The 24,562-nt window shown below is 42.1% G+C and overlaps 2 protein-coding genes across 2 annotated transcripts in view; one reads left to right on the plus strand and one right to left on the minus strand.

The window, feature by feature from the left end:
* Positions 1 to 4,783: 4,783 nt before the first annotated feature.
* On the minus strand, positions 4,784 to 11,459 carry sf3a3 (splicing factor 3a, subunit 3). Its single transcript, XM_034600410.1, has 17 exons — positions 11,221 to 11,459; positions 11,059 to 11,106; positions 10,383 to 10,435; positions 10,094 to 10,199; positions 9,937 to 10,009; positions 9,052 to 9,143; positions 8,871 to 8,953; positions 8,201 to 8,339; positions 8,025 to 8,093; positions 7,851 to 7,918; positions 6,834 to 6,941; positions 6,669 to 6,738; positions 6,381 to 6,545; positions 5,506 to 5,616; positions 5,283 to 5,373; positions 5,138 to 5,193; positions 4,784 to 5,042 (listed from the first exon to the last, which is right to left on the minus strand). Exons 1-17 carry the CDS (start codon positions 11,314 to 11,316, stop codon positions 4,965 to 4,967), a joined length of 1,506 nt encoding a protein of 501 aa, XP_034456301.1. The 5' UTR covers positions 11,317 to 11,459; the 3' UTR covers positions 4,784 to 4,964.
* Positions 11,460 to 13,037: 1,578 nt separating this feature from the next.
* The window catches only part of LOC117770618 (ubiquitin-conjugating enzyme E2 E2-like), a 61,321-nt gene continuing 49,796 nt past the window's right edge, over positions 13,038 to 24,562 (plus strand). Inside the window, exons 1-3 of the mRNA XM_034600250.1 lie at positions 13,038 to 13,196; positions 16,014 to 16,211; positions 22,148 to 22,198. Of these exons, the coding sequence (XP_034456141.1) occupies positions 16,021 to 16,211; positions 22,148 to 22,198 (242 nt within the window). The 5' untranslated portion in view covers positions 13,038 to 13,196; positions 16,014 to 16,020. The remainder of the gene's footprint in view (positions 13,197 to 16,013; positions 16,212 to 22,147; positions 22,199 to 24,562) is intronic.

Consider the following 24,562-nt stretch of genomic DNA (forward strand, 5'->3'; position numbering starts at 1 on the left):
CCACCATCAGGTCAAACTGTTCATTACTTTGGTTTATGCCTATGGTTTATACCCAGCTTCAGATGTAAGCAAACATTAGCGTGCTTTTACATTTAAACCACAGACTGTATATAAAGACTGACAATGCTTCTCCACTTCCTGCCACGATCCAGAAATGAAGATGAAATATCCTGGATACAGGTGCTGCCATCTTGCACTGATGATATCATTTGGACCCAGAGTCAGTGCAGTAGCGATCGGGGGGGTGGAGATGTGGTATTGAGGTCCCTCCCATGGGTCCCACCAATACATGCGCACATCCAATCCTGAGTCAGTTTTAAGCTGTCAATCATGTTTCATCAAATAACAATTTAAAATCAAACTTAGAAGACAAATTTGAGAAAAATGTGTATTTAGACTTTTTATTTTGGCACATGTCCCATCTGCTAACATGGAGTAGGCCGGGTTTATAACCTATAGGGCAGACAGCCAAAGGGGGAAATCGAAATACTTCACTTTTGAGGAGCTGCTGTGCCGTATATATCTTTATATACAGTCATATGAACTTTAAGCTTGTTACTAACTCGTCCCAACGGTATCACTTGTGTAACTGTACATTCTAGACATGTTTTAATCTTCCACTGTTACATTTACTGACCTGTTACACATACCAACAAAATTGTGCATGGGCATATTATCAGAATGAAGAAGGTAAGTGAAGAGCAAAGACTGTGAGGAGGCTGGATGTTTGTCTAAATATAAAAGTAACGGTATCACATTAAAATATAATCTGTGTCTGGGTCAGAATCACAAGCTAAACCAGAAACAAAGCAGTAATCTGTTTTGCAAACAAATATTACACTGGTGTCAAAAGACGCTTTCCCTATGATAGAGAAAAGCACAAATTTTCCCATAGTACGACGAATTAGGATTATGTTATCTTGTCTTATTTTATAATCGTAAGAATGGCTGAACTACAGCTAAATAATAAGATAAGTTAACATAGGTTATGTTATGGAAGTTTTCTGGAAGCTGGTGAAAGGAGAACTCAGGCAGCAGCTGATGTCTTATGCAGAAGATTTCAATGTAGACTTGATGCATCAAGGAGACCAGAAGGTGCAACAATATACAAACGTCAACAGAGTAACATGAGAAATATTCCCCCCCGGACTCTGAAGATGTCTCCCACAGCATCCACATGTATCTTCCTCTACCTGCATCACCCATTCTAACAGCACATCCATGAAAGGCTAGAATTGCTGTCACTCTCTATGTTACATGTAGGTGTTCGCATCCTATTGGATAGTTAAGACTAAAGTGTTCATTCCTAAATCACATTGTGTCCTTACGTCTTGTCACTGGTGAAATACGCAAAAGAGTTAAAGTTGGTGAGAGTTGAAGTTGGTGCCTCTCTGTCTGGAGCATCTGAGTTAGATATGAAAGTCCCTCAACGTAGACACTACAATGAACTGTTGGTTGGCGTTTTATCGATAAACTGACCTTGGGCACTGCTCGGAGAGACAAGGGAGTAACTGTGGAACTAAACAGGCACTATTCTCCTGTACAGATATAATATACATAATATATAGTGGCATATACAGTAATGTGTGAGGATGGTCAAAAATTCCTCAACAGGTTACAAATCTTTTGTTTATGTCAAAACTGCCATATTTTAAAGGTATAGAATTAACTTTCGTGCTTAGGTTGAGATCAGTATTTGTCCAGCTGCAGCAGTAACAAAGAGAAAACTGCTCAGACTGTGGTGAGCTGCAGAGTGAAGGAAATGCTGCTCACGTCGACAACAGGATCAATATCTGTCAGACACATTGTGAACAAGAAAATCACCGACAGGCGAGGGAGGAGTGGTTTTACCATTAGATAGTGATGTAGGGACAAGATAATGATTGGTATGACAACTGAATTCATAACAAGTATGTTAATCTCATCACAACTTTAGTAAGGGGAGATTGATAAAGCATTATTTCCTCTGTAACTTCCATGCCAGGGTTTTAAAATGAGTAACAATAGCCTCAGTAGTTTGTTTCTCTGACTGCTACTGAAATGGGATGTATGAGATACTTATTGTCATCACCATATTAATACTAAACACATTTATGAGGCTGTTTTCTCTTCAGATGTGAAAAAATGTGATTTGAGCCCCTTTTTATATGATACCGTGTGTGTGTGTGTGTGTTTGTGTAAAGGATATTATGATAATTTCAAAAATTTATTACAGCATTAAAAGTTGTAAAACATAGGCTTCATAGTAAATGACAAATCATTTTTCTACACTAAATTATATTTGCAATCTGGTCTTTCCTCCTGACCCAGAGCCATTGGCTGCAGCGTTCTGCTGTCCATCATGTTTCTTTTACTGTCAAGTGCAGGGCTTCTTTGAGCAGCCGGATGGTGGCTGTTGCATAGAAAACCCTGCAGCATCCTCCACTGGGGAACTACTGCTTTCCAGCCATGTTTTTCTGCCTAAGATGCCATCTCTGTATACCGCTGCCTCTTCCTCTTAATTAACAGCATCTTCCCAGGGTACAGTCAATCCTACGAAGTAGACGACGAAGTAGACTACACGCAGGATGTTGGACCCGAGTGGAAGGACTGGATTCAGTGTGGTGGTGACAAGTCAGATCCTTTATTATACTTCATTCACCAGAGCTCTAATGTAGTTTTATAATTTCACCGCAGACACCTTGACTTGTGATAGTAAGAAGAACACAGAGGTTACTAATTACATTACCAATGGTTTACAAATATTTTCTGCTGAGTTGTAGTGCAGTAGAAATCAAATTGAAATTGCCAACTAAAATAAAGCTGAATAAACCTAAAACCTAACTCAAGTGTAGTACTTGAGTACATGTACAGTTACTCTCCACCACTGAAATTGATCAAATTTCAATATTTTCATGTTGAAATTCAGCCAACAGGCTAATGATTGGATAATGTTTATTTTTATTAATCATGGAAAGAGCAAACATGCAAATCAGTGTATTGGAAAGGATTTTTATGATGGTTGTCATTACACTGATATTGATACACTGATGGTGGAAAATGCTAATAAGAGCATCTGCGATCACAATGGGTTGCACATATAATTACAGCAGAGCAGTTGTTTGTCCATCCCACAGGTTTTCACCAGAGAATCGTGGTGTGGCAGCACCATCTGCAGGCCTGGATTGGTCGTAAAGAACTAAGGATTCAGCGTGACCACAGGTATAGATTTTGAGCAGATACAGTATTCTGTATTTCCTCAGGATTTGTTGCACCTCATTCTAAGGGACTAGTGCAGCGGCCGTTGTAAACCTGCCTGTTTGGAATGAGCTGTTTGTTTGGCCTGTGGTAATGCCCTGAATTATTCTGTAGCATTGGTAATGCATAATTTATAACATAACAGGCCTTAAATATACTATAAAAACTTTCAACGCTCAACATGGGCTGGCTCCTACTTACATTTCACAGCTCTTGACTCCCTACAAACCCAAACTCAACCTGAGATCTGCCACCTGTCCCTGTTAGCTGCCCCTAGGTCAAGGCTGGCTACTCAAGATGACTGTGGTTTCTCTGTCAGGGCCCCGAGGCTCTGGAGCTCCCTGCCTGCCTAGACTCGCCAACTCACAACCTGTCTTTAAACCACTGCTCAAAACATGTTTTTACAGGAAAGCATTTTTAACATGCGATTTGTAATTCAGGTTGTTTTAACTCCTTTATTCCTTTTTTCTTACTTGTTTTAAACCAATTTTATGTAGTTTCTTAAATATCACAGCTTTTGACTCTGCTGCCTATGAGTATTTAGCTTAGTTTCAAAAAGGCATAGAGGTAATGACGTCTGATCCACTGAGCGGGCCACATGGCTTTCATAGCACTGCCATACAAGCCAGAAACCAGACAGATGTAGCCTCAGCGAACCCTCAGGTTCAGCTTTTAACGCTATTGGGATTAAAAGGCTGAAACTCCTGATGACGCCAAAGTACAATTAAAGAGTATTATTATTATTTTCATTATATGCAGTTGTATGTGTTGGTATTTCAATGGGCCTCTTGTTCTCTATGAAGCCATCAAGTGTGTGTAGTTATAAATCATAATTATTATGAAATATAAGTTGGAAAATTCTAAGACAAAAGTATGTGTGTAGGACAAACAGAGTCCTTACCCAGACATTTCTTAAGTAAAAGGGTCGCATGTAGTCTGTATGATTACACACACCAATATGGTATGTGTCCATACAAACTGTTTATGATTTGGAATATGTCTCCTACAGTTAAGGTGAATAGAATTAAATGTGTGGTGCTCACAGTGCAAAACAACAGAATGCAACAAAACAAAATCAGAGAGGAAATGTGGTTCCTCGTTTTTTTCTGAGAATCTCCATCCGTCTTTCTTTGTCAGTCCTTTGATTACCTCAATAACCTCTCAATAAATCTACTGCGGTAAGCAAGGAATCAAAGAGGAGAGGGAGGGGTGGGTATTTCTTCTGGAACCTCCTCTTTAGTTATCTGATTGTTCTCTCACAGCAAGGTTCTTGTCTTCCAGAGAGGGTCATGAATGTGTGCGTCCGGTCTATTTTACATGATGAAAGCTGTGAACTAGTCTGGCACCTCAGCTTTGTTTTCTTATAGTATCATCTTACTGCATCTTAACACTATTTATCTCAGAGATCCAAAGTGTTCTCAGTAGATAATGAGTCAACGGCAACAATAAATCAAGTGCTCTCTCTGCTCGGTCACTGTAACGTCTGAGCAACACTGATAAAATACCTGATTCAGTAGCAAAGTAAACACTGACAAACAGTATGTGATAAAGTACTGAGTTTATTATAATAGTCAACGGTTGCCACATTACAAAGTTATCAAATGGAGGAATGAAGGATGGGACACAAGTCTGTAAAACAACATTAGTACTTACAAATAAAAACAAATCCATGGTAAAAAGTCACGCACATTATAGAGGATGCTCCCTTTGATTCCCTCTGTGCTTCTCTACAACAAGCCTTGTCTCTTCAGATCCTCGTAGGTCTTCTTGTTCACCACATTTCCAATTGAGTCCTCGTACTCTTCCTGAAGGCAGAGAATAAAAACACAAATAAAGGAATATTAAAAGGTCACCGTCACTGAGAGACATTACTTCTCAATCAGCTGTGCAGACTCCTCACCTCTGTGTCTGGCTGCCACCGCTCCAATGCCTTCTGGGACTTCAGTTTCGCCCACACTGTTGAAGAAACAAAACATGAAATGCTTACTTAAAGAAACTACCAAATTACTGCAAAGTGCCAGATGTTGTTGATTCTGCATTCTTACGAGAGACGGCGTCCTCGATCTGAGTGACGTTGGCGAAGTGAGCGGTGTTGGGGATCCCGAGACAGCGCATACCATGAGCGTGCCTCCACTCCTACAGAACGCAACACAAAATATACTTCAGTTTCACACTCTTAACGTCTGATACCACACACTCTGTACCCTGTCTCCTTTTGTTTTTACTGAATCTTATCACACTCTGTAACATCGAGACAAAACAACGTACCGCAAAGTGTCTCTGGAAGGCTTTGGGTCCTCTGTAGGTGTAGTTTCCACAGATCTCACAGTTGTAGTTGATGTTCAGCCCGTGGAGTTTATAGAGCCAGTATGGAATTGGCTGGAGAGAAGAAAACAGTCAGCACTCATATACAGTAGCTTAAGTTAAGACATGGAAGTCATGACTGAAATTCAAGATTTAGCAGTGAAAGTTCAACTGACGTTTGGAACCATCCAGCCAGCATGGCACAGTCAACTCAAAATAAACTGATTTAAACATGAACAACAAGAATGATTACTAATAATATTACTAAATCTGGATTTTACTTCCTAGTAATGACAACTTTAGAGCCCGACCCATTTATCAGTTAGCTGATGAATAGACTCAATTGCATTTCTATTTAAAGGGGTAACGACATCTTAGAAATGCCCAATTAATTAGCATTTCAGATAATGGAGCGACATTGAATCAGCGTTTCACTGATAAAAATAATGAAAAAGATTCAGAGGCTCAGTGGGAGAGAAACATATTTGAGGTTGAGGAATCGTGGTGAGACATTTCTTTTTTATAAACATCTTTCAGCTTTTCAGAAACCCTCTAGTTTTAGGTTGTTGTTTTCAAACCACCGTTAGTTTTTAGAGTGCGTTTTTTTCAGGTCCTTAGATCTTAATGGGTTATATTAATTTATTCTCACAGCTTATTAGCCATCTTATTCCATAAAACTTTATCTTGGAGATCTTGTCATATTAGATTAAGAGACTAGGAGAAGCAGGAATGTCAGTTCAGCTTCTACAGTCCACCAGCTCCACTCATGAGGCTTCATGTGTGTTTAAAGACGTGATCAAGGATTTTGGACTTGTTCTTTAGTGCAATCAAAATCTCACCTTGCCGTCCCAGCCCAGCGGCAGGTTCTTAGGGTTGTAGATGATTTCATTGTCATCGTCTTCACTCTCGCTCTCACTGAGCTGCTCTTCCTCCTCTTCCTCTCGCTCCTCGCCGGTCCTGGCCTGCTTCCTCTGCACGTTCTCGTGAGTCAGCTGCCTCTGCTCCTGTAACCACACACACACACACACGACATGTGTCACATCTGAGTCCATACTGTCTAAGATTAGCTCTGCAACACTTTCGAATGAATTCCAGAGCAGAGTTGATCTGAGGATATATTCACTCACCCCGAGGATCTCCACATATTCATATACTTGAGCTTCCAGGAAGGCGATCTCCTTGTTTCGCTCTGTGTCTCTGCAGAAGTGATGGATGCAAATTGTGATGGATTATATAATAAACTGCATCATGAGTCAGTGTCAGCGCTTCACTGAGTCTCTGCGCGTACTTACTTTTTGGGCCCTTTGGCTTTGGGATTCTTAGCGAACAGTGATGGGTCCAGTGATTCCAGGGATTTGCCTTTAGTGCTGAACAGTCTCTGAGCTCTCTCCTCCAGAGTTCTGCACAACACACACATTGACACATCAAGCAAGTTACACTGTCCTGCGTGTTCTCTGTGCCGCCTCCACCTGTTACCAGTGAGGATGATGAAGTGATAGATGTGTTATCAACAGTTATTGCGGGGGTGTAAGGACCGGGAGGGGAGATGCACCAGAGCCAGTGGGCCGTTTGGCAGCTTCCAGGCTGTGTGTTGGTGTCGGCTCATACCTGGACTATCCCTTTTTAGAGGGAGACTGGTTATCGTGTTGGTTTTTACCAATAAGTATCTCTCCCCCTCTCTCTCTATCTCTCATATTCTGCAGGTATCTCTGCCTGCAGAGATGCAGGATCCAGATATGGTACTACTCAACAACAAATATTATTATATTTTTTGACGATACATTTCACACTTATTATTTTCATTATAACAACCAGTGTGTCAGAAATTAAAATGACGGTAAGGTTACACTGTTTCTGAATGTAGCTTCGCCAGTTGCAGATTTAGACAGGTGGTGCTGTATATAGCTGTAACAGCTACTGGCTGCCATGTTAAAGACTCAATGATCATGTGATAAAGAGCTTTAGATTTAAAAATCAGTTTAGAGATCTTTTATAATGAATTTCTTAGGCACAAAGGGGGGAATAAATAATGTCAAAAACAAACAAAAAAACCACAGCATCGGCCTTGTATTTCAGTTGGAGTGCACCTCTACAAGAACCAGACAGAGAGCATGGGGGACAATGCAGAACACGTCACAGTGGCTTCATGTTTTGTTATGTTCCTACAGTGAAAAACGCCTCCAGTAAAGCTACCATGTCAGAACTGTGGCTATTTGCTAAGTTAATTCTACATGGACTCATAGTGTGCAAGTTTTTCATTACTGATGCTTTAATGTTACAGTGTTTCTAAATGTAAACTACATGCTCACCCTCCACACTTCAGTCCCAGCGCCATGAGAGCAGACTTCAATCTGTCCAGACCCAAAGAGGCCAACTCCTGTGGGACGGAATATGACAAATATACATCAGCAGAGGCAGGAGAGACCAAACTTTGTAATAATATCCGGTGATAAATCATCTTAAGTGTCATTAGTTTTTCTTACCTCCCAAGAAGAAAAGGCTGAAAGGTCCAGATGAGCTCCAGCGTGTGTCATGGCACTACTTGTCTCTTTCTATCGTCCAGAGAAGCAGATGAAGAAACAAACATCAGGTCAGACAAGGTGAATAAATAAAAACCTGAGCCGTCCTCACAAACGAAGAAGCAGTCAGTGGAACTTACAGGCCAGCCTGGGAAGGTCCCATTCTCCCACTTCTTCTCAAAGTCCAACAGCACTTTGCCGTACAGCTCGTTCTGGTCCAGCAAGGGTTTGACCCTGTCTGTGTAGTCCTGCAGGTATTCCAGCAGCATCTCTAGATACCTGCACACAAAAATTAAATGTTTAAATTTGATAAAATTTTCCCAAAGTTGGTTTGTGTCAGTTAAGGTAGTTCTTATCACACTGATGTATGTTCAACTGTCCATGTTTCTGAGGAGTTTGGTTTCAATTAGAAATGGAAATGTCATGATTGACAGCTGAGACTGACTCGTGATTGGTTAAGAGCATGAATCGACTCCAGGATCACTAATGCGCTGATTCTGGCTGCAAGAAATCAAATGTGCAACATGACAGCGCCTGGATCAGAGATACCCTGGTTTAATTTTTGGACAAAAGGAGGAAATGAAGACACGTGGTCCATCTTTACAGTCAGGCTGTGGTCTCAACAGCTGGATTCCATGTTGCTGTTGCCTAGCAGGGGTGTTCACACAACTCAACCACCTGGACCCAAGGCACACCATGTATATCACTACCCACATAACCACAAGCTCACTAGTTCCATTTTAAGGCAACAATATTTTCCACTCAGACGTCAGCGGTCACTTCTGATGGGAATAAACATGATGAACCTACTTTTTGTATTCAGCATTTTTTCTGTCCTTGGGGATGTCAAAGAGCTGGTCGAACGCAGACAGGTACGCGATATACTCGGGTTTCTGCACAAAAACACAGCAGAGGCATCGGATTTAACAAACAAAGAAAAGTTTAGATAGGAGGTGAAGAGTTAAATGATGCAGATTTAAACAATCATGACCTCAGCTCCCTTCAAGTTGATGTACTTCAAGTAGCAGTCGTGGAGATCGAGGTAACGGCCGTATCCTTCCTCGTCTGTGAACTCCACCAGGTCTGTGGAAGATAAACAATTCCCCTCAATCGTCATCATCTGTTACAGAACACCAATATTAACTAGTTTACTGTAAACTAGGGCCGCTCAAATGATGGTCACCTAACCTGCTACAGAGCTATTATATAAAGCTGTTTTCAGACAAGAATCCCAGGTAAAATTCGGAGAATTGGCTACTGATTTTACCAGCAGTCTGACTAACATCTAACTTTAAACACACGTACACACACGCGCACACACACTTTCTTTTTGTTGTTAATATCCTGTTCAATTACAGTTATCTTTGTGGTTGTTACTATTATTATTAGTCTGTGTATAAGTTTGTTGTACAACGTTATAGTCATATCTGCCTATAAAGCTTTGTTGACTTGAACATATAACTTGTTTTTGATCACATTGCTATTATGTCACGCAAAATTCAAGTGCTCAGTTATCCTTTACATAAACCGGACGACCACACAAGAAATTTCTGATTTGCCGCGGTGGCCAGGAGGGATAAACACAGGCTACCTACAGTACCAGAATAAGGTAACGTTAGTGTCCATAAAATCTAGCCAGCAGCGCTTGGGTGCTAACTTTAGCATCTGTGCACTGCCTGCAACCGGCCGATCTCATTTTCTCCCATGTAACTGTGTTTCCTCTCAAACTACAGTATCGCCTAAAGGAATATTAATGATACATCACTGTGTCTAACTGCTTCACACTCCTTTCTTGAAAAGAGACGGTTTTGGTTAAAGTTGTGTTAAGAACCAGAACCTACTACAATAACTTTATTATCAGTGAATCTAGTCTTACTCTGAGCCTCCTCGCTGGGGTTGTCTCTGGCCTTCATCAGCTCTTCAAACTCTACGGACATGGGAATGGAAATCTACAAGAAATCCACACAACAACGTTAATATTCAGCTTCTAAAAATTCACAGAGCACAATTCACTACTCACAGAGGTGACCTACCTCATTCGGATGCTTTCTGTGAAACTCCTTTATCTGTTTCAGTCTGTTGTAGAACTCTGCAAACTCATTTGGTCCTGAGATGGCAGCGAGCTCATCCTTCCTCATCCTGTCAAAATAAATTAAATGGAACATGAAATTGGACCAAAGGGAAAGAGAAAAAAAAGCGATTGTGAAAAGGTTCAGACAACACAACAGATAGTGTTTCACAGATCAAAATCATGATACTAGAGGGAACCTTTATACACACGGGACTTTTAATTAGACCAGGTTAATCAAAGAGAAGACTTACCCATCTTTATCTTCGTAGGAGTCTCTGAGATTTGAGCTCACTTCCATAAACCTCTGTCAAAAGATTAACACACTCAGATTGTCTTCATTTTCATACTGAATGTTAACAGTGGCCATAACACACTTAATGGAGTCACACAGGTTTGTTTTCCTGAGTTTCACCCTCCCACATCACATCACTGTTTCATTTAACAAAGGTTTAACTTCAGATCACTTTGTGTCTCAGTACTTTGCTGTACACAGTGCACAAAAAAAGTGTATTATTAGGAGTTACAGTTTTTAAACGTAAAAGTACTGCAGTGCAGAGATCAGGGGTTAATCAAACAGACATGGACATTTCACTTCAGCTGTCTGGTGGATCACTTGCATGACGAATATTCCAGTAGAGTCTACAAATGCGTACAACGTTTACAGTGAAATACTTTCAAGCATACTTGTGATCTTATGATGAAAGGTGCATGTAAGTGGTCGCTTTTACAGAGGAGATTCCTGGTGGCACACTCTTCTAGTAGCTACATTATCACTTGATAAGCAGTTTTATCCAATAACATGATACCGGGTAATCATTTAAACATTTGCATTTAAGTTGTAAACTAAGAGAAGGCTACCTCTCTAACTTGTAGCCAGGGCTAGCGTTAGCCAGTCGGTATTTAATACAAATCAAAACTCTTGCTTACATCCAACATGGCTCTTGTTCGATGGTCCGAGTTGATCTGTTCCCGCAGCTGCAACGAAAAGAAAACATGAGCTCTTTAAAACTTTCATGTAGTTTGCATCTCTTGTGTTTGCAGTGTTGGGTTAGCATTCGCGCTAAAGCTAGCATAAATCGCTCATCTTACCGTGGACTTCTTATGTAACATTTCTTTAGTTTTAGCATCCATTAACCTCTCCTTCTCCTCGTGGTAGCGACGCTGCTGCTCTAAAATAGTCTCCATGGTCTCAGAGAGTGTCGGACCTTTATTTCGGAGTAAAACAGGCCCACTGACCGACTGCTAGAGAAATGAAAGAAAGTAGCCGCTGCCGTGTGAGCTACGTTTATTTTCAATGGCGCATGCTAGGAAGCTAGCGTCCGTCAACGTACTCGGCGTAGGGAAACATGGACCACGAGAAAAAAGGTTCCGCAGCTTGGTCGGAAAACAGACCGGGGACAAATAAAGACAACGGAAATTAGAAAATGTCAATTAATTTGTTTACCATTATTTATATGCTCGAGACAATTAAATAATAATGGAATTTGAGGAATTCAACTTAGACATTTATAAATACTCGATTGTGATCTTGATGTGTTTACTGATCGTTAACAAGCCCCAGTGCTTTGAGTTGATTGGGTAATGGGGTCAACATCTGCCCGCGCCCTCCACAGCTGCGCGTCACCAGAGCTCAGACATGATCAGCTCCATGTGAACCGGACAACATTAGAACTGTAGCAGGCTGCCCCTGGACTCTGAATGCACACTTCCCGGATGAGGCGGGTTGACAAGCTGCATGATCTCCCTCTCATTTCCACTTCCTTTGTAGTCTGCTATCATCAAAGGCTGCCGCGACGCTCTGCGCGCACTCGCCTGGGAGCGCGCACGGCGGAGGTCTGCCTGGTCAAGTTTCTGTAACGAAGAGAGAACCGGAAGTTGGATTTCTCGATTTAAGAATAAAATACTTTGTTCGCTTAGTTTGGTTTAAAAATACCAAAGTGGGGTTGTGTGATCATTTTTTTGTATCGTGGCAAAAATGCAGGGAAAGAAATTTGTTCAAGAATCACTTCCCTCTTGATTGCAAGTAATTTTTGATTCCGTGAGAATCAAATAGACAAAGTGTGCCTAAACTGAATGCAAATGTTGTGCTTTGGCTCTTTTTTCTACAAGAAAAAGACTGAGCTATAACTAACAAATGATCGAGGAGAGCAGTGTAAATTTACTAAAATGTTCTATTTAAACTGTCGGATTAGTTAACAGTTGTTGCTCCATTTAGATAAAAACGGCCACTATATTAATCATTATTTCATGTTTGCGTATGCAATGGTATTTGGTGATGTGGTTCCCCATACAAAAAACAAGTGTGTTGTTTGTTGAGGATAAAGTAAAGTTTGCGATCATGTTACAACAGGTCTACAATGTAACAACATAAGCTATTAAGAAAACAGCATTCGAAAGATATAGACTTTATATGTTATGATATTAAAATGAGCAGATAACATATGCTTTTTCCATCGTGCAAATAGCTGTGCAAATATGTACATTATAAAAACTATGTCAGGCGGAGCTAGGATTTTTCTAAATCAGGGGACATGAAGGGGCCACAATTTACATTTGTCCTACATCCATGCACAATTCCTGATTCAGTAACGTGCACAATAGTAGCCCAAAGATATTAATTCCCTACAGTCATTACCCCGGTCAAACTGAACCACTGGTCCCCCGATATCCTGTAAACCTGTCTTCCACTGTGTATAGGAAATTCCCAAATTACAAAGCTATTGGAAAATGTTTTTAAGACTATACCTGAGACTGTTGGACTGAAAGTGCCTCACCAGTCAAAACTGTGTGTACTTTGTATCCCTCTAAGACTCATGTTTCTGCTCCAAAAAAAGAAACTCTCTCGGGCTTTTATTTGTACCAGCTACAACCGGAAACGCCGCCTGTAGCCTGGTGTAGCCTGACGGCCGCGGCTCGGCGCACATTCTCCGGCAGCAGCAGCAGTCAGTGAAGGCAGCGGACACGGGGAGCAGCGGACGGCCAGTGTAGCGGATTACTGAACAAACTGTGGACATCTAACACTTTTTCATTTCTCCTGCCGCTGTGCGTCCTGCCCGCTTACAGAGGTGAGCCGCCCGCCGTCTTCTGCTCCACATGAGCGCAAGTCTGCCAACGGAATAAAAGGTGTATTACGTTATCTTTGTAGAGGGAGGGGGCGGTGGTGTGGTTGGTTGGGGAAGACAGAGCGAGAGAGGGGGGGGGAGAGAGGAAGAGGAGGGGGGGGGGGGGGGGGGGGGGGGGGGGGGAGAGGAAGAGGGGGGGGTATCTATTCTGTCTTTTGTGCGGGAGCCGATTTTGCGGTGGTCACCGAGGGCTCCGCTTGTGCTCCGGCTGGGTGTCGGGTTGTTCTCACAAAGACGTGCCCTGTTAACTGTTGTTGATAAGACCGCAAGAAGAACATGGGACCGGGGGTTCCTCGACAGCTTACACCCCCCCCACCACCACCACCACCTCGACGCGTGCCTTTTCTGCTCCGGTCCGAATCCTAACAGCGCTCCTCCCCGAACTCCTTCCAAATATCAGTGATTTTAGACCCTTTCTCGTGCAGACACGTTGTTACGCACTTTACAGCAATACCATCAAAGGCTTTTCACATCATTAGCTGCCACCGTTTAATTCGGTGAACACCCACTGCACCAAACTGCACTCAAATTGAGGCGAATTGAAACTTCCCGTTCAGAGCTGCCAGATATACTCTAAACATAGCACAAACCTTCCTCACTTAAATGGGTGAGTTTAACTAATAGTGCGAAATGAAAAAGTTTAAATGTATTTATTTATCTATTTACCCACAAAAGACTGAAGTGAAATAAAGAATGTTTGTCTTCAAGCAAGCAGCATTTTGCTAATTGCCCAGCAATAACGGAATTTGACAAAATATTCTCCTCACATAACAATGTGGGAACTCTCCCTCTGTGGGGTGGGATATTCTATCAGGTCTGCTCACTAACACAAAGACTCTTTTACTGAGGTTGGTAGTTGTGGTTGAGGTGTTTTTGACGGTTTCACACCTGAAGGGGTAATAAAACACACATTTGCCCCATCTCTGGAGGCAGGAGCCCAGGGCGACACAGTATACTGCTGTGTACACCTGACACCCGGAGACGCATCGTTTCGCACACAGTAATCATTTTCTAGTTTTATTGACTTTGATTATTGACCTTTACAGTACAAGTCACATTCACCCATTTACAAACATGTATGCATTTGTCTATCACACGTCATTTACGCACAGCTGACACAGCCGTCGGGGGCAATTTAGGATTCAATGTCTTGCCCAAGGACACTTCAGCTTGTGGACTGGAGCCGGGGGATTGAACCACCTTCCCCTGCTTAGTGGACAATCCGCTTCCTTCTAAGTCACAGCGGCCCAGCGCACCATGAGAGGGACTCCATTCCCCAGAACACACGGGAGTCCTAACCTTTGGATGTGTGCTATCCTAACCCACATAATCCCCCCCCAATTATCCCCCATATCAACTCACCACCAAATGCAGTTAATTGCATCAGATAGCGTTCATGCAGTGGCTGTTAGTCAATAGTCAGAGGCAGAGTGAGCTTGCCAAAGCCGCTGTCATGTTTATCGAACAGTCTGTCCTCACTTCTGCCCAATTTCATATTCATCTCCGTGAAAACGCCCTCACATTTGCTCATCTGTGTCGTCCATTAATCATACGGCCGGACCTGGCATTGTAAATATAGGCCTTCACCTTGAGGTCCACGTGCACACACGCACACACACATGCACAGAGAGAGAGAGAGAGAGAGAGAGAGAGGGAGACAGAGATGGGGGTATTGATGACCTTCTTTGTGTCTTACATCATTGAGACTTATGACAAACAGATGCTCAACTCAGGTGATGCTGAGGATGGGTAGTAAAAGGTCTGGGGTCTGTGTTTAACATATTACTCAGTACCTCTATAGGTATCCCTGTGGAGCGGCCACTAATGACGGCTTTCATCATTGATTCATCAGTAGTTTATTTTCTGCATTTATGAGTTATTCATCGTGTGGTTCGTAAAATATCAGCTAACGGTGTAATATGCCCCTTAGAAGCTCGAGAGCCCCTGGTGAATTTTATTCTATCAACAATAGGTCTCGTTTGTTTGACCGAAACTAAAGGATATTCGGATTTGATCTCTTAAAACATGAAGAAACCAGAAAATGTTGGATTTTGACAGGCTGGAACCAGGGAATATCTAGTATTCATTTCCTGATCATGGATTAATTGTCAGATTGCCACATCCCAGAACCTCAGTTTAGCAAATCTCCTTTTTTTCCTCTCAGATCACACAAAGGTGCAGAGAGTCGACTCATTATTGTGCAAATATTCTCTTTTCTTTTGTGAAAACGTGCCCTATTTTTGAATCGATGTGTGTCTTGCCATGTGAGGTTTTTAGCTCTGGGAAATTGTATTTGGTATCTTTTATATACATTAGTGTTTATAAATCAGAGCATGATTCTCTTTGTCAACAAAATAAGCTGCAGTATAATTCTTAATAATATAATCAGCCCTTAGTTTGTTGAATACATGTTCATCCTCCTTATGAAAAACTATACACAACTGATTTGCTACAGTATTAGCAGATGGGGTGATGACATTACCGACACACAAACAAAGACTGATTTAATATAGATTTATGCAGTAAAAAAATGTGGGAAAAGCAATACAGAGATTATTAATGGCTTATTAATGACAGCAGTAAGTTAAAATCATGTCAGGGCATTAACATCATCCCTTTTGATTACAGTGGATTCTGTAAGAATTGCAGAAGGTGTGAGAATGGACCCATCCTGATGATGGACTCATCCCTCTGATGAGACGCTCAAAAACCTTTTTTCTTTCCACCGCATGTGCTCTTACGCCGCCTGTGTGTTTGCAGTGTCAGCATGTCCAGTGAGGTGCAGCCGAGGCCGGACGACAGCCCCAACACCAGTGGGGGAAGCTCGGACGCTGAGCAGAGGGAGGCGGCTCCTCCGGAACAGGCGGGCCCCGAGCAGCGGGACCAGACCCAGCCCAAAAAGAAGGAGGCCAAAATCTCCAGCAAGACCGCTGCCAAGCTCTCCACCAGCGCCAAGAGGTAAAGTCGCTGCTCTGGTCGTCTTTTACTCTGCGCTCTCTGCTGCCTGCTCGGCCCCAATCGCTTTGTTTCACTGCTCACCTGCGATTTGCTTGTTCTGTCATTATGTGTTTCAGTCCTCGCTGATGTGCTGAGTTTTGACTTTGAAAGAAATCCTCTATCAGTGGGAACAGTGAGCATTTAACTTGTGATTTTCTGTGTACAGAAAAATAATCAGAAACGACTCTAGTTCTTTATCATTTAAGTTATTTATGAAGCAAAAATACAGAATATTCCCCCTTACCTCAATTGCTCATAGCAGATTTGCCAGGGAAGAAGAACATTTCTCGGTTTGTGCACTTTCACTTTGTACTGTTTGTAACAGTGTGTAACATGCACAGTGTACACCTTCCTATGTAATGTATGTGCATCTTACTATCTTGATAATGTCCCTTTTAAAATACCTGTGAAATAGTGCACGATTGACTACAGAGCAACATGTGCTTGTCAGATGGAGGTCATTGACATGATTTGTATGATGTGTTATTAAACCGCCAGAGGTGTCTGTAGTTTTTCCAACCAGCCACACTTGAAGGCCTTCACAGAGATGGGGGCGAGGTATCGTTTCTCATTATAACTGAGCACATTCTCAGTGTGTCTCTCCTGGAACCGTTTTATAATGAAGGGAAAAAGAGAGAGCGTGAGAGAGAAGTTCAAAACCTGTTCTCCTTTCTCATCTCTGCACTGCTGACTGCATGAAATACTTCATCATGTTGGTTTTTTTGAAAGTTACAGAAATGGTTGGTCTCAGCTCCTCATTTAATGTTGGAAAGGTGACTGGGTGGGGAGGGGGTTTCCAAAGCTACTTGACCATCAGACAAGCAGTTGTAACACTATATACTGGCACCGCAGCAGATACTTAGAACTTACTTGTGCCAAAGGTCAGTTCTGTCAGGACAATTTGGCTCTGTTCAGACTTGGTATTAACATATCACCATCCTGAGAGAGTTATGTTTGTCTGTTCACACCTGATATTAAAATGTGTCCTGGATTTGTCTCCCGTGATTGGATCTCACTTCCTCGTCTATATGCAAATAATCACCTACATTATTTGTGTTCCCGAAGATCAAATTATGTTTTTAGCCAGTCTGGCCGTCGTTTTAAGTGCAAATGACACAATCATTTGCGCTGTTTACACCATTTGTGTCATTTGTGAGAGATACAAAATTAGCATCTATCACTTTGTGTTTAATCGCTTGGAAAGTGTGCGTTGGGTTTGTTGTGAACACAGCATAAAGGCCAGACTATGTTGAAACAGACAAATTGTCCAATGTGTCATCTGACTACGTTTGTAACTGCTCCACACAGCCACAATCAGGAAAAGAAAAGTGCTCGTTTGTATGATGTGTTATCTGGCCTAAAGTCTGCTGTTATACAAATTGTTCAGATGTCCACGCTTTCAGAAAATCTTTTCTAGCAGGCGTTCTTAGTGCTGTACTGGTTTATAAACATGATAAGTAGTAGGTAGTAGTTTATATGTTGAAAGAAAAGAGTGTGAGACAGGTCAACCAAGGGTAGTCGTAATGAAAGCATTTTCCTTGCTGTGATTTAAGTTGACTCATCAGCCCAGTATACACTATTAGCTGCATTTTTTTTTTTTTTTTACACAAATGACTTCATTTTAAGCTTTATTGTTACACCAAAGCTATTTTCATTAGACAGAACAATTTGTTTTTACCGTTAATAGTACAGGAGTAAGGACACGCAACACTGATTTATTGAATTTCACCAGCCTCTGAAAGGACCATAATAGCAAACAAAGGCTCACTTTAACAGAAAAACATAGCGCTGCAGAAGTGTCTACATAAATCTGTTACAGTAATTTGAATCAAAGCATGAGATGAGTTCTCTCTCCAGACTGCAGCAACCTGAGGGTGTTAACATTCAGTGCCCAGGCATTGAAGTGGTAAAACAAGAAAGAGCTATCGTCATGAAAAAAAAGAAACTTGAACACAGCAGTTGAGGTGGCTGCTTGCCATCCCCTGTGGCTGACACGTCAATAGCAATGTATTGCAATATTGCCGTTATTGCGACAGCTAGAAGTCAGACCTCCCCTGTTTCCAACACCTTTGTGAAGGGAGTGATTGTTGGAAACAGACCCCCCTCCCCCCCTCAATTCTTATATTGGATCATTCGAGAGAGTTTCGAGAGTTTTGAGACCCTGTTCTACCACATGACAAGCATTAATTGAGGCATATAGACTTTATGGGTTATGTAAAAAACAAATGCCCTTCTTTTCCCATCACACTGGGAATATTTGCACAGTTTATTTTAATGGTGTAAAACTATATCCCAACACTACATTTGCCATCATATAGCTATGTTCTGCGATGACTTTTTTATGTCACAAACTTGCTGGCTCCTATAGGAACACTTTAGAGAAAGACTCTTTATTTGCTCTTGCAAACATTCTGCTCCCGGTATTTCTCCTCTGGCACAAAGGATGTGATGCCTGCGCTTAAACCTCCAGCCACATCTGACAGCAACGACTTCTTATCACCAGAGATGGCTACAACATTAAAGAATAAGGACCTCCAGGGTTACCATTTTATAGGAGGGTTGACAGGCATAGTTGTTATTTAGCTGTTCTCTGTGCTAGTTCATGTTATAAATCACTGGCTGCTACACAAGCCGAAGCTTGTGCATTCCATTATAAAAGATTTGCTCAGATGATATTGACTTATTTTTTGAGGCATGCAGAATGTAATAGTTTGGTGCTTGCAGTGTCTCGAGGGATTATCAAATGCAATGAGCTGTGGAACATTTGAAAAAGTAAGTGTTTGGTTAAAGAGGCCGTGCAGGAGCAGGATGAAGCCACAGTATAAGCAGGGCTTTTCCTGTTGGATTCCCAAGGCCTCATTCATTGCAGAACTCTCCCTAACAGGTCCCCAGCTTCAGCTGTCAAAATGTGCCACCTCAGGAAATATTGCAGATAAAATTACACAGCAAGCATTCATGCTGAGAATGACTCCATAACTGTGGAGATTGTATTACAGGCTCTTTGCAAATATATGTCTTTTTTCCCCTCCTCTCTCCCGAGTGAGTCGTGTGCAGTCATAGCAGCACAGAGGAGATTTTAAAGGAAAATCCATGGACACTCATGAAGTGTGGTAATTGACTATTTGCACATTCATTTCTTTAGCTGATTTTCTATTGTTACAGGGATTTTTTACATTTCCCAGAAGCAGTTTAGTTCCTGTTGTAAACCTGCCGGTTTGCTCGGTCTGTGGTGATGCTGGTTACAGCTTTTTTTATGTGAAGCTGTAATAGTGACCTGCAGTAATAAAGCCGCAGCAATAAAGACCTGCTGCTGGACTCAGTCCACAGACACCTGAAGCTGCACCACCACTGCTGCACAAAGAGCTGTTCACCTGTTTAGTCAAAGTACGGTGAAGCTGGACTCGCTCTGCGCAGAACCCAGAACTGGAGAATCAGTTGTTATTGCCTTTGTCGTAAATGCCCCCATTGTTTTGAACATGCTGTTGTCGTGATCAACAACATCACTTATGTTAATGAGTTCAACCGCCACTGCTACAGAGCACTGGTCATCTGTTTATTCAAATATTGAAAGTATTGCACGTACACAATAATGACACCAAATTCAACACTGGACGTCATGGGTCCTGAACAAAACATGCCAAGTGTGAAGCTAATGATCGATTCTAGTGATATCTTTTACATTCACTTAAGGACACACTGAGCTTTCTGGAATTTAGAGAGATTAGATAGATACAGACAAATCTGTCACACACTTTGTTCACAAGACAACATATATATTTAACACAATATGCCTACAGTGAGTGAACCATGAAGCAGTTGCAATGTTGGACAAGGGGACATTGTGTCCATCCATTTTTCTAGTTTCTGAGAACAGATCCCATAACCACTCCAGGTTGTGATTGACCAGCTCTGCGGAGATGAGAAAGCATGTGGTTACTGTTGTTATACTGATCTCTGTCTCATGATTCTTTTTTTTTGTTACCTCTGCTGAAGAGGTTATGTTTCTGTCTGCGTTTGTTTGTCTGCCTGTTAGTTTGCAGGATTACACAAACAGATTACCATGAAACCTGGTGGATGGGTGTGGTGTGGTTCAGGGAAGAACCTATTAAAGTTTGGTGCCAATCTAGGAATTATTTTTTACTGCAACATTGCGAGACACTGAGAATAGATCATGGATCTTGATTGAAAAAATCTGGCATATTTAGGGGACTGATTTTTATGAGTGTTTGCAAGTTGGTGCAGATCCAAATACAAATCTAGATCTAGTAGATTTAAATGTGGTTTCATAAGGGGACTCTTGGGCCTTGGTGGAGGTATGAGCTTTACTGGGTGACCTCCTGGTTCCAGATGAAGTGGTATTGGTTCCATAATACATCAATCTTTTTTATTCTTTTGTTGCTGTTAATTGTACATCAGAAACAAGTACAAGAAAATTAGGTTCTCCAGCTCTACAAATTTGTACAAGGACGGTTCCATCCGCCTGCCTGTGGTTCCCAGGGAAACAGATGATAATTAAGATCTTATAGTACCTTCATCTCAAAATGAGAAACCGTGAAAATCTGAAGCTAATTATTCTGTAATATGGAGTGAGTTTGTTCCTCTAATGTTCATGCTATAACTGTGTTCACATTGCCTTGATACTTAAACTCCTCCTGCAGACACATTCAGTGCATTTTTTCCCTCAGTGTAAATAGCATTTCAACACATTTGCAGTAAGAGTTTAGTGTAATGTCAGTAAGCATCACATTGCTATCGCAAAACCGTTCATTGCCACGTCGATGCAGAAACAATACATCATGTCATTCCTTCTCCTTCTCCCTCTCTCGCAATAGCAAATGATTTTTTATGAGCCCGCTAACAAACAGCTGAGTGAACAGACTGCAGGATCAATAAGAGTAGTCAATTATTTCCTTTTTTCCTTCTTTCTTATTATTGCATCCTTGAGCATTTTGAGTTATAGCAGGGAACTGTGAAAATAAGACACAAAGGGAATAGAAGGTGGTGGGGGGGGGGGGGGGGTAAATGGGAATAAAAGAAAATCTCTCAAGGTCTTTCTCAGCACAGAATATGCCGTGTTTGATCTTGTGTCCTTGCGAACTTGGCAATTTGGATTCTGGAGTCCAGACTTATACCAAGGGCCTTTTAGTACCTACTCTGAGCTCTTGATCCCACCTTGTGATCTTCATCAGTAGATAGAGTTTGCCCAGTTCCTCTTCAGCAAACCGACGTGGACGACCAGCCCCTGAAGGGCTCAGAAACCTGGAAAGTTGCACATCAAAAACCGGCATCACTCCATTTCTGCCCCTCATTTGTGAACAAGACCCGGACATTTAAGCTTAAACATGAAATGCATCAGAGGTGCTGGAGGATGACAGCAGCATTTAAAGCTGATTGGCTGATAGTGAAGTACACCACCTGGCTACAGGATCCTTGTAGGCAAATCACTGGCAAAGTAATGTAATGAATTGAATTAAAGAATGTCTTTTCTATTCATCAAACCTTTTTTTAATGTGCTCAGTGTGGAAAAACAGCCAACATCTTCCTGATAGCATGATGGCTGAGACAGCACGGTGATCAGCAGCAAAATTAATTTACCCTGATATATCAGATACGATTCCGTTATCCGACATGGCCTTTTGACATCAATATCAATTTATGCTCACGTGGGATAGAAAATGGCAAATACTCAGCCACGCATCCCCGTGTTGATCTTGTGTGACAGGACCTATTCCCGTGTTCAGTCACAGGGCTGTGGAGCTCATTAGAAAATCAATGAGGTATTCTGTGTGCACACTCGCAGATTGATTTTACAGTCAGGATTTATACAACTGTGTTGTGTTTTGTGTGCGTGTGTGTTTGAAAGAGTGACTATAACATAGATCTTCATCTCGTTTCAGAATCCAGAAGGAGCTAGCAGAGATAACCTTGGACCCACCACCAAATTGCAGGTAGGAGCCTGTTGATTGTGGGTTTTTAAAAAGACCATGTGCTCTGACACCCGAGGCACTTGTGTGTGTGTGTGTGTGTGTGTGTTTGTGTGCGTGTGAGCTGTGTGAATGGATTGTGCTGGCTGAGTGAGTCACATGAATGGCGCAGGTAGATCACTGTGCTGTGTTTGCACCGCTGTGTGCTCAGGCTGAAGCATAATGAATGGCCCCTGTAAGCAGTCTGATACATGAAAAAAGGGTGAGAAAATAAAATAAATAAATACCTGTGCGATTGACCTGATTGGCAGTGTTTACTGTTGTGATCGCTGTAGCAACAGTGTTGTGTTAGCTCACACTCCCTGAGGATGGGAAAGGCCCTCCATTGTGGCTTGACTGGTTTGCATGCTTTATTTTGCTGGCGAGTCGGAGCGTGGTGAAAGACAGGGGTGCCTCCTGCCAATCAAGATTTGAGTAATGGCCTTCATTGTGTGGGGCTTTCTGTTGGGTCACCGTTTGTCATCCTCCTTAAACCAAAGACTTTTGGGAGCAGTGTTGGGAGTGCGAGGAGGAGGAGGAGGGGAGGGGTCGCAGGCAGCGAGCAGTAAGTTACCAGAGTTCAGACATTTCCTGCAGGGCTGAGAAAGCAGGGAGACTCAGTGATGCATGAAAGCTCTCAGGCAGAGCAGCTGGGTTTTTAGTCACTCCAAACAGTTACCCAATCCAGGGATTTACTGATCCAGCATTTTTCTCTTCCAACACCAACCCTGATGCTTCAACTCAGTGCTTTACAGCTCAAATTTAAAATCTGCCAAAGTTATTGGAATCCGTCTTTTTGTCCACCATCGTTTTAGGGTTTTGCTGATTTTAATTATATTGTTCTAGACTGGGGAAGCACAGTGGTGATTTCCATGTCTCGACTGGGGTCTTTTTGTGTGGAGTTTGCATGTTCTCTACATGTCTGATCGTCGGCTTTCTGTGGGTACTCACGATTCCTCCCACAGTACATGCAGATTGGGATCAGGTTAGTTGGAGAATCTTGAACATTGGGTGTAGGTGTGAATGTGAGTGTGATTGGTTGTTTCTGTCTGAGTGTTTGTCCTGTGATACTCTAGCGACCTGTCCAGGGTGTACCCCGTCTCTTGGCCAATGTTAGCTAGGATTGGCTCCAGCTTTCCCTGTGACCCTCAAAGGATAAGCAGTACAGATAATGGATGGATGGATGGCCAAGACTGTCGAGACAGATTCTTTTGTTATAGTAACTCGGTTATATTTGTACCATATCCAGGCCCGAGAGCAGATGCCTCTCCAATACATGCCCCATGCACAGGCTGTCTATTCATGTGATAGACACATCTTACAAACACAAAGCACTGAGCTGCTCTGATGAATGGTGATGCATGCAGATGCTCATTGTCCTCTGGGTGTCCACAAAGAATGGCTCAGGCAGAAGGTATGGTATTTAATCAGTGTCTGGACATCACGCGCACATAAACACTATGCTCATGCACGTAATACGATCCTACAGAACAGTATCACATGCACGAGTGAGAGAGCATTCTGCTCTGTGTGCACAAATGAAGTCTCTTGAGCAGGGGACTGTGATGAGGGTGAGCTTGACCCTCCCTACGCGCTCGCCTGCTCAACATGCATTCAGCCCCTTTTGAAGCTTTGGCAGGGACAGGGACTGATGTCTGCTGTTATGATTGGTCTCTTTCTGGCCTGGAGAGAAGCCAGAATCCACGCAACAGAGGCAAAACTGAAAGAAAACCATAACAATACAGATATCTCAGGATATAAAAGAAGAGCCACATGCGTAGAATACACAGACAAAAATCTCAACTTGTAAAGACGAGATAAGAGAGCTTTTGTTGATAAGGGCTGACGCCAGTGTCGATATACTGTGCACAAAAATATGTGGTTTCCACCGCTGCATTTATACATCATGTTCAGTCTCTTGCATGCTCTAGGTGGCACCCCTGTGAACACTCTGAATATTTTGCCCTAGTTGTGAATGTATCTGACCGGGACAATCTCTTGCTCTTCTTCATATTTGAATGGACAATGTCGTGTGGACATTTTCTGGAGTTCATGTCCGAAAATAGCTTAGGTGACAGCTCTGGATGATCCATAGTGACATTTTCACTATAGTCACCATATATTTTTGAATATTGTAAATCGAAATCACATTATGTATACCTGGAATGGTTTTCCATTTTGAATACGTGATATTAACATTATGACCGGTAACAACTGGACCGCAGACACATTATTTGAGAAATCCAGCATGCTGCTTCAGTCTGTGCTAAAGGGAGAGCTGGCATGGCGGGACAGGAGCCGGAACTGGTGTGTGTTATACATCACACCTGTGATTCCATAAAGCTGGCC

The sequence above is a fragment of the Hippoglossus hippoglossus genome, chromosome 11, assembly GCF_009819705.1.
Source record: "Hippoglossus hippoglossus isolate fHipHip1 chromosome 11, fHipHip1.pri, whole genome shotgun sequence".
Taxonomy (NCBI): Eukaryota; Metazoa; Chordata; class Actinopteri; order Pleuronectiformes; family Pleuronectidae; genus Hippoglossus; species Hippoglossus hippoglossus.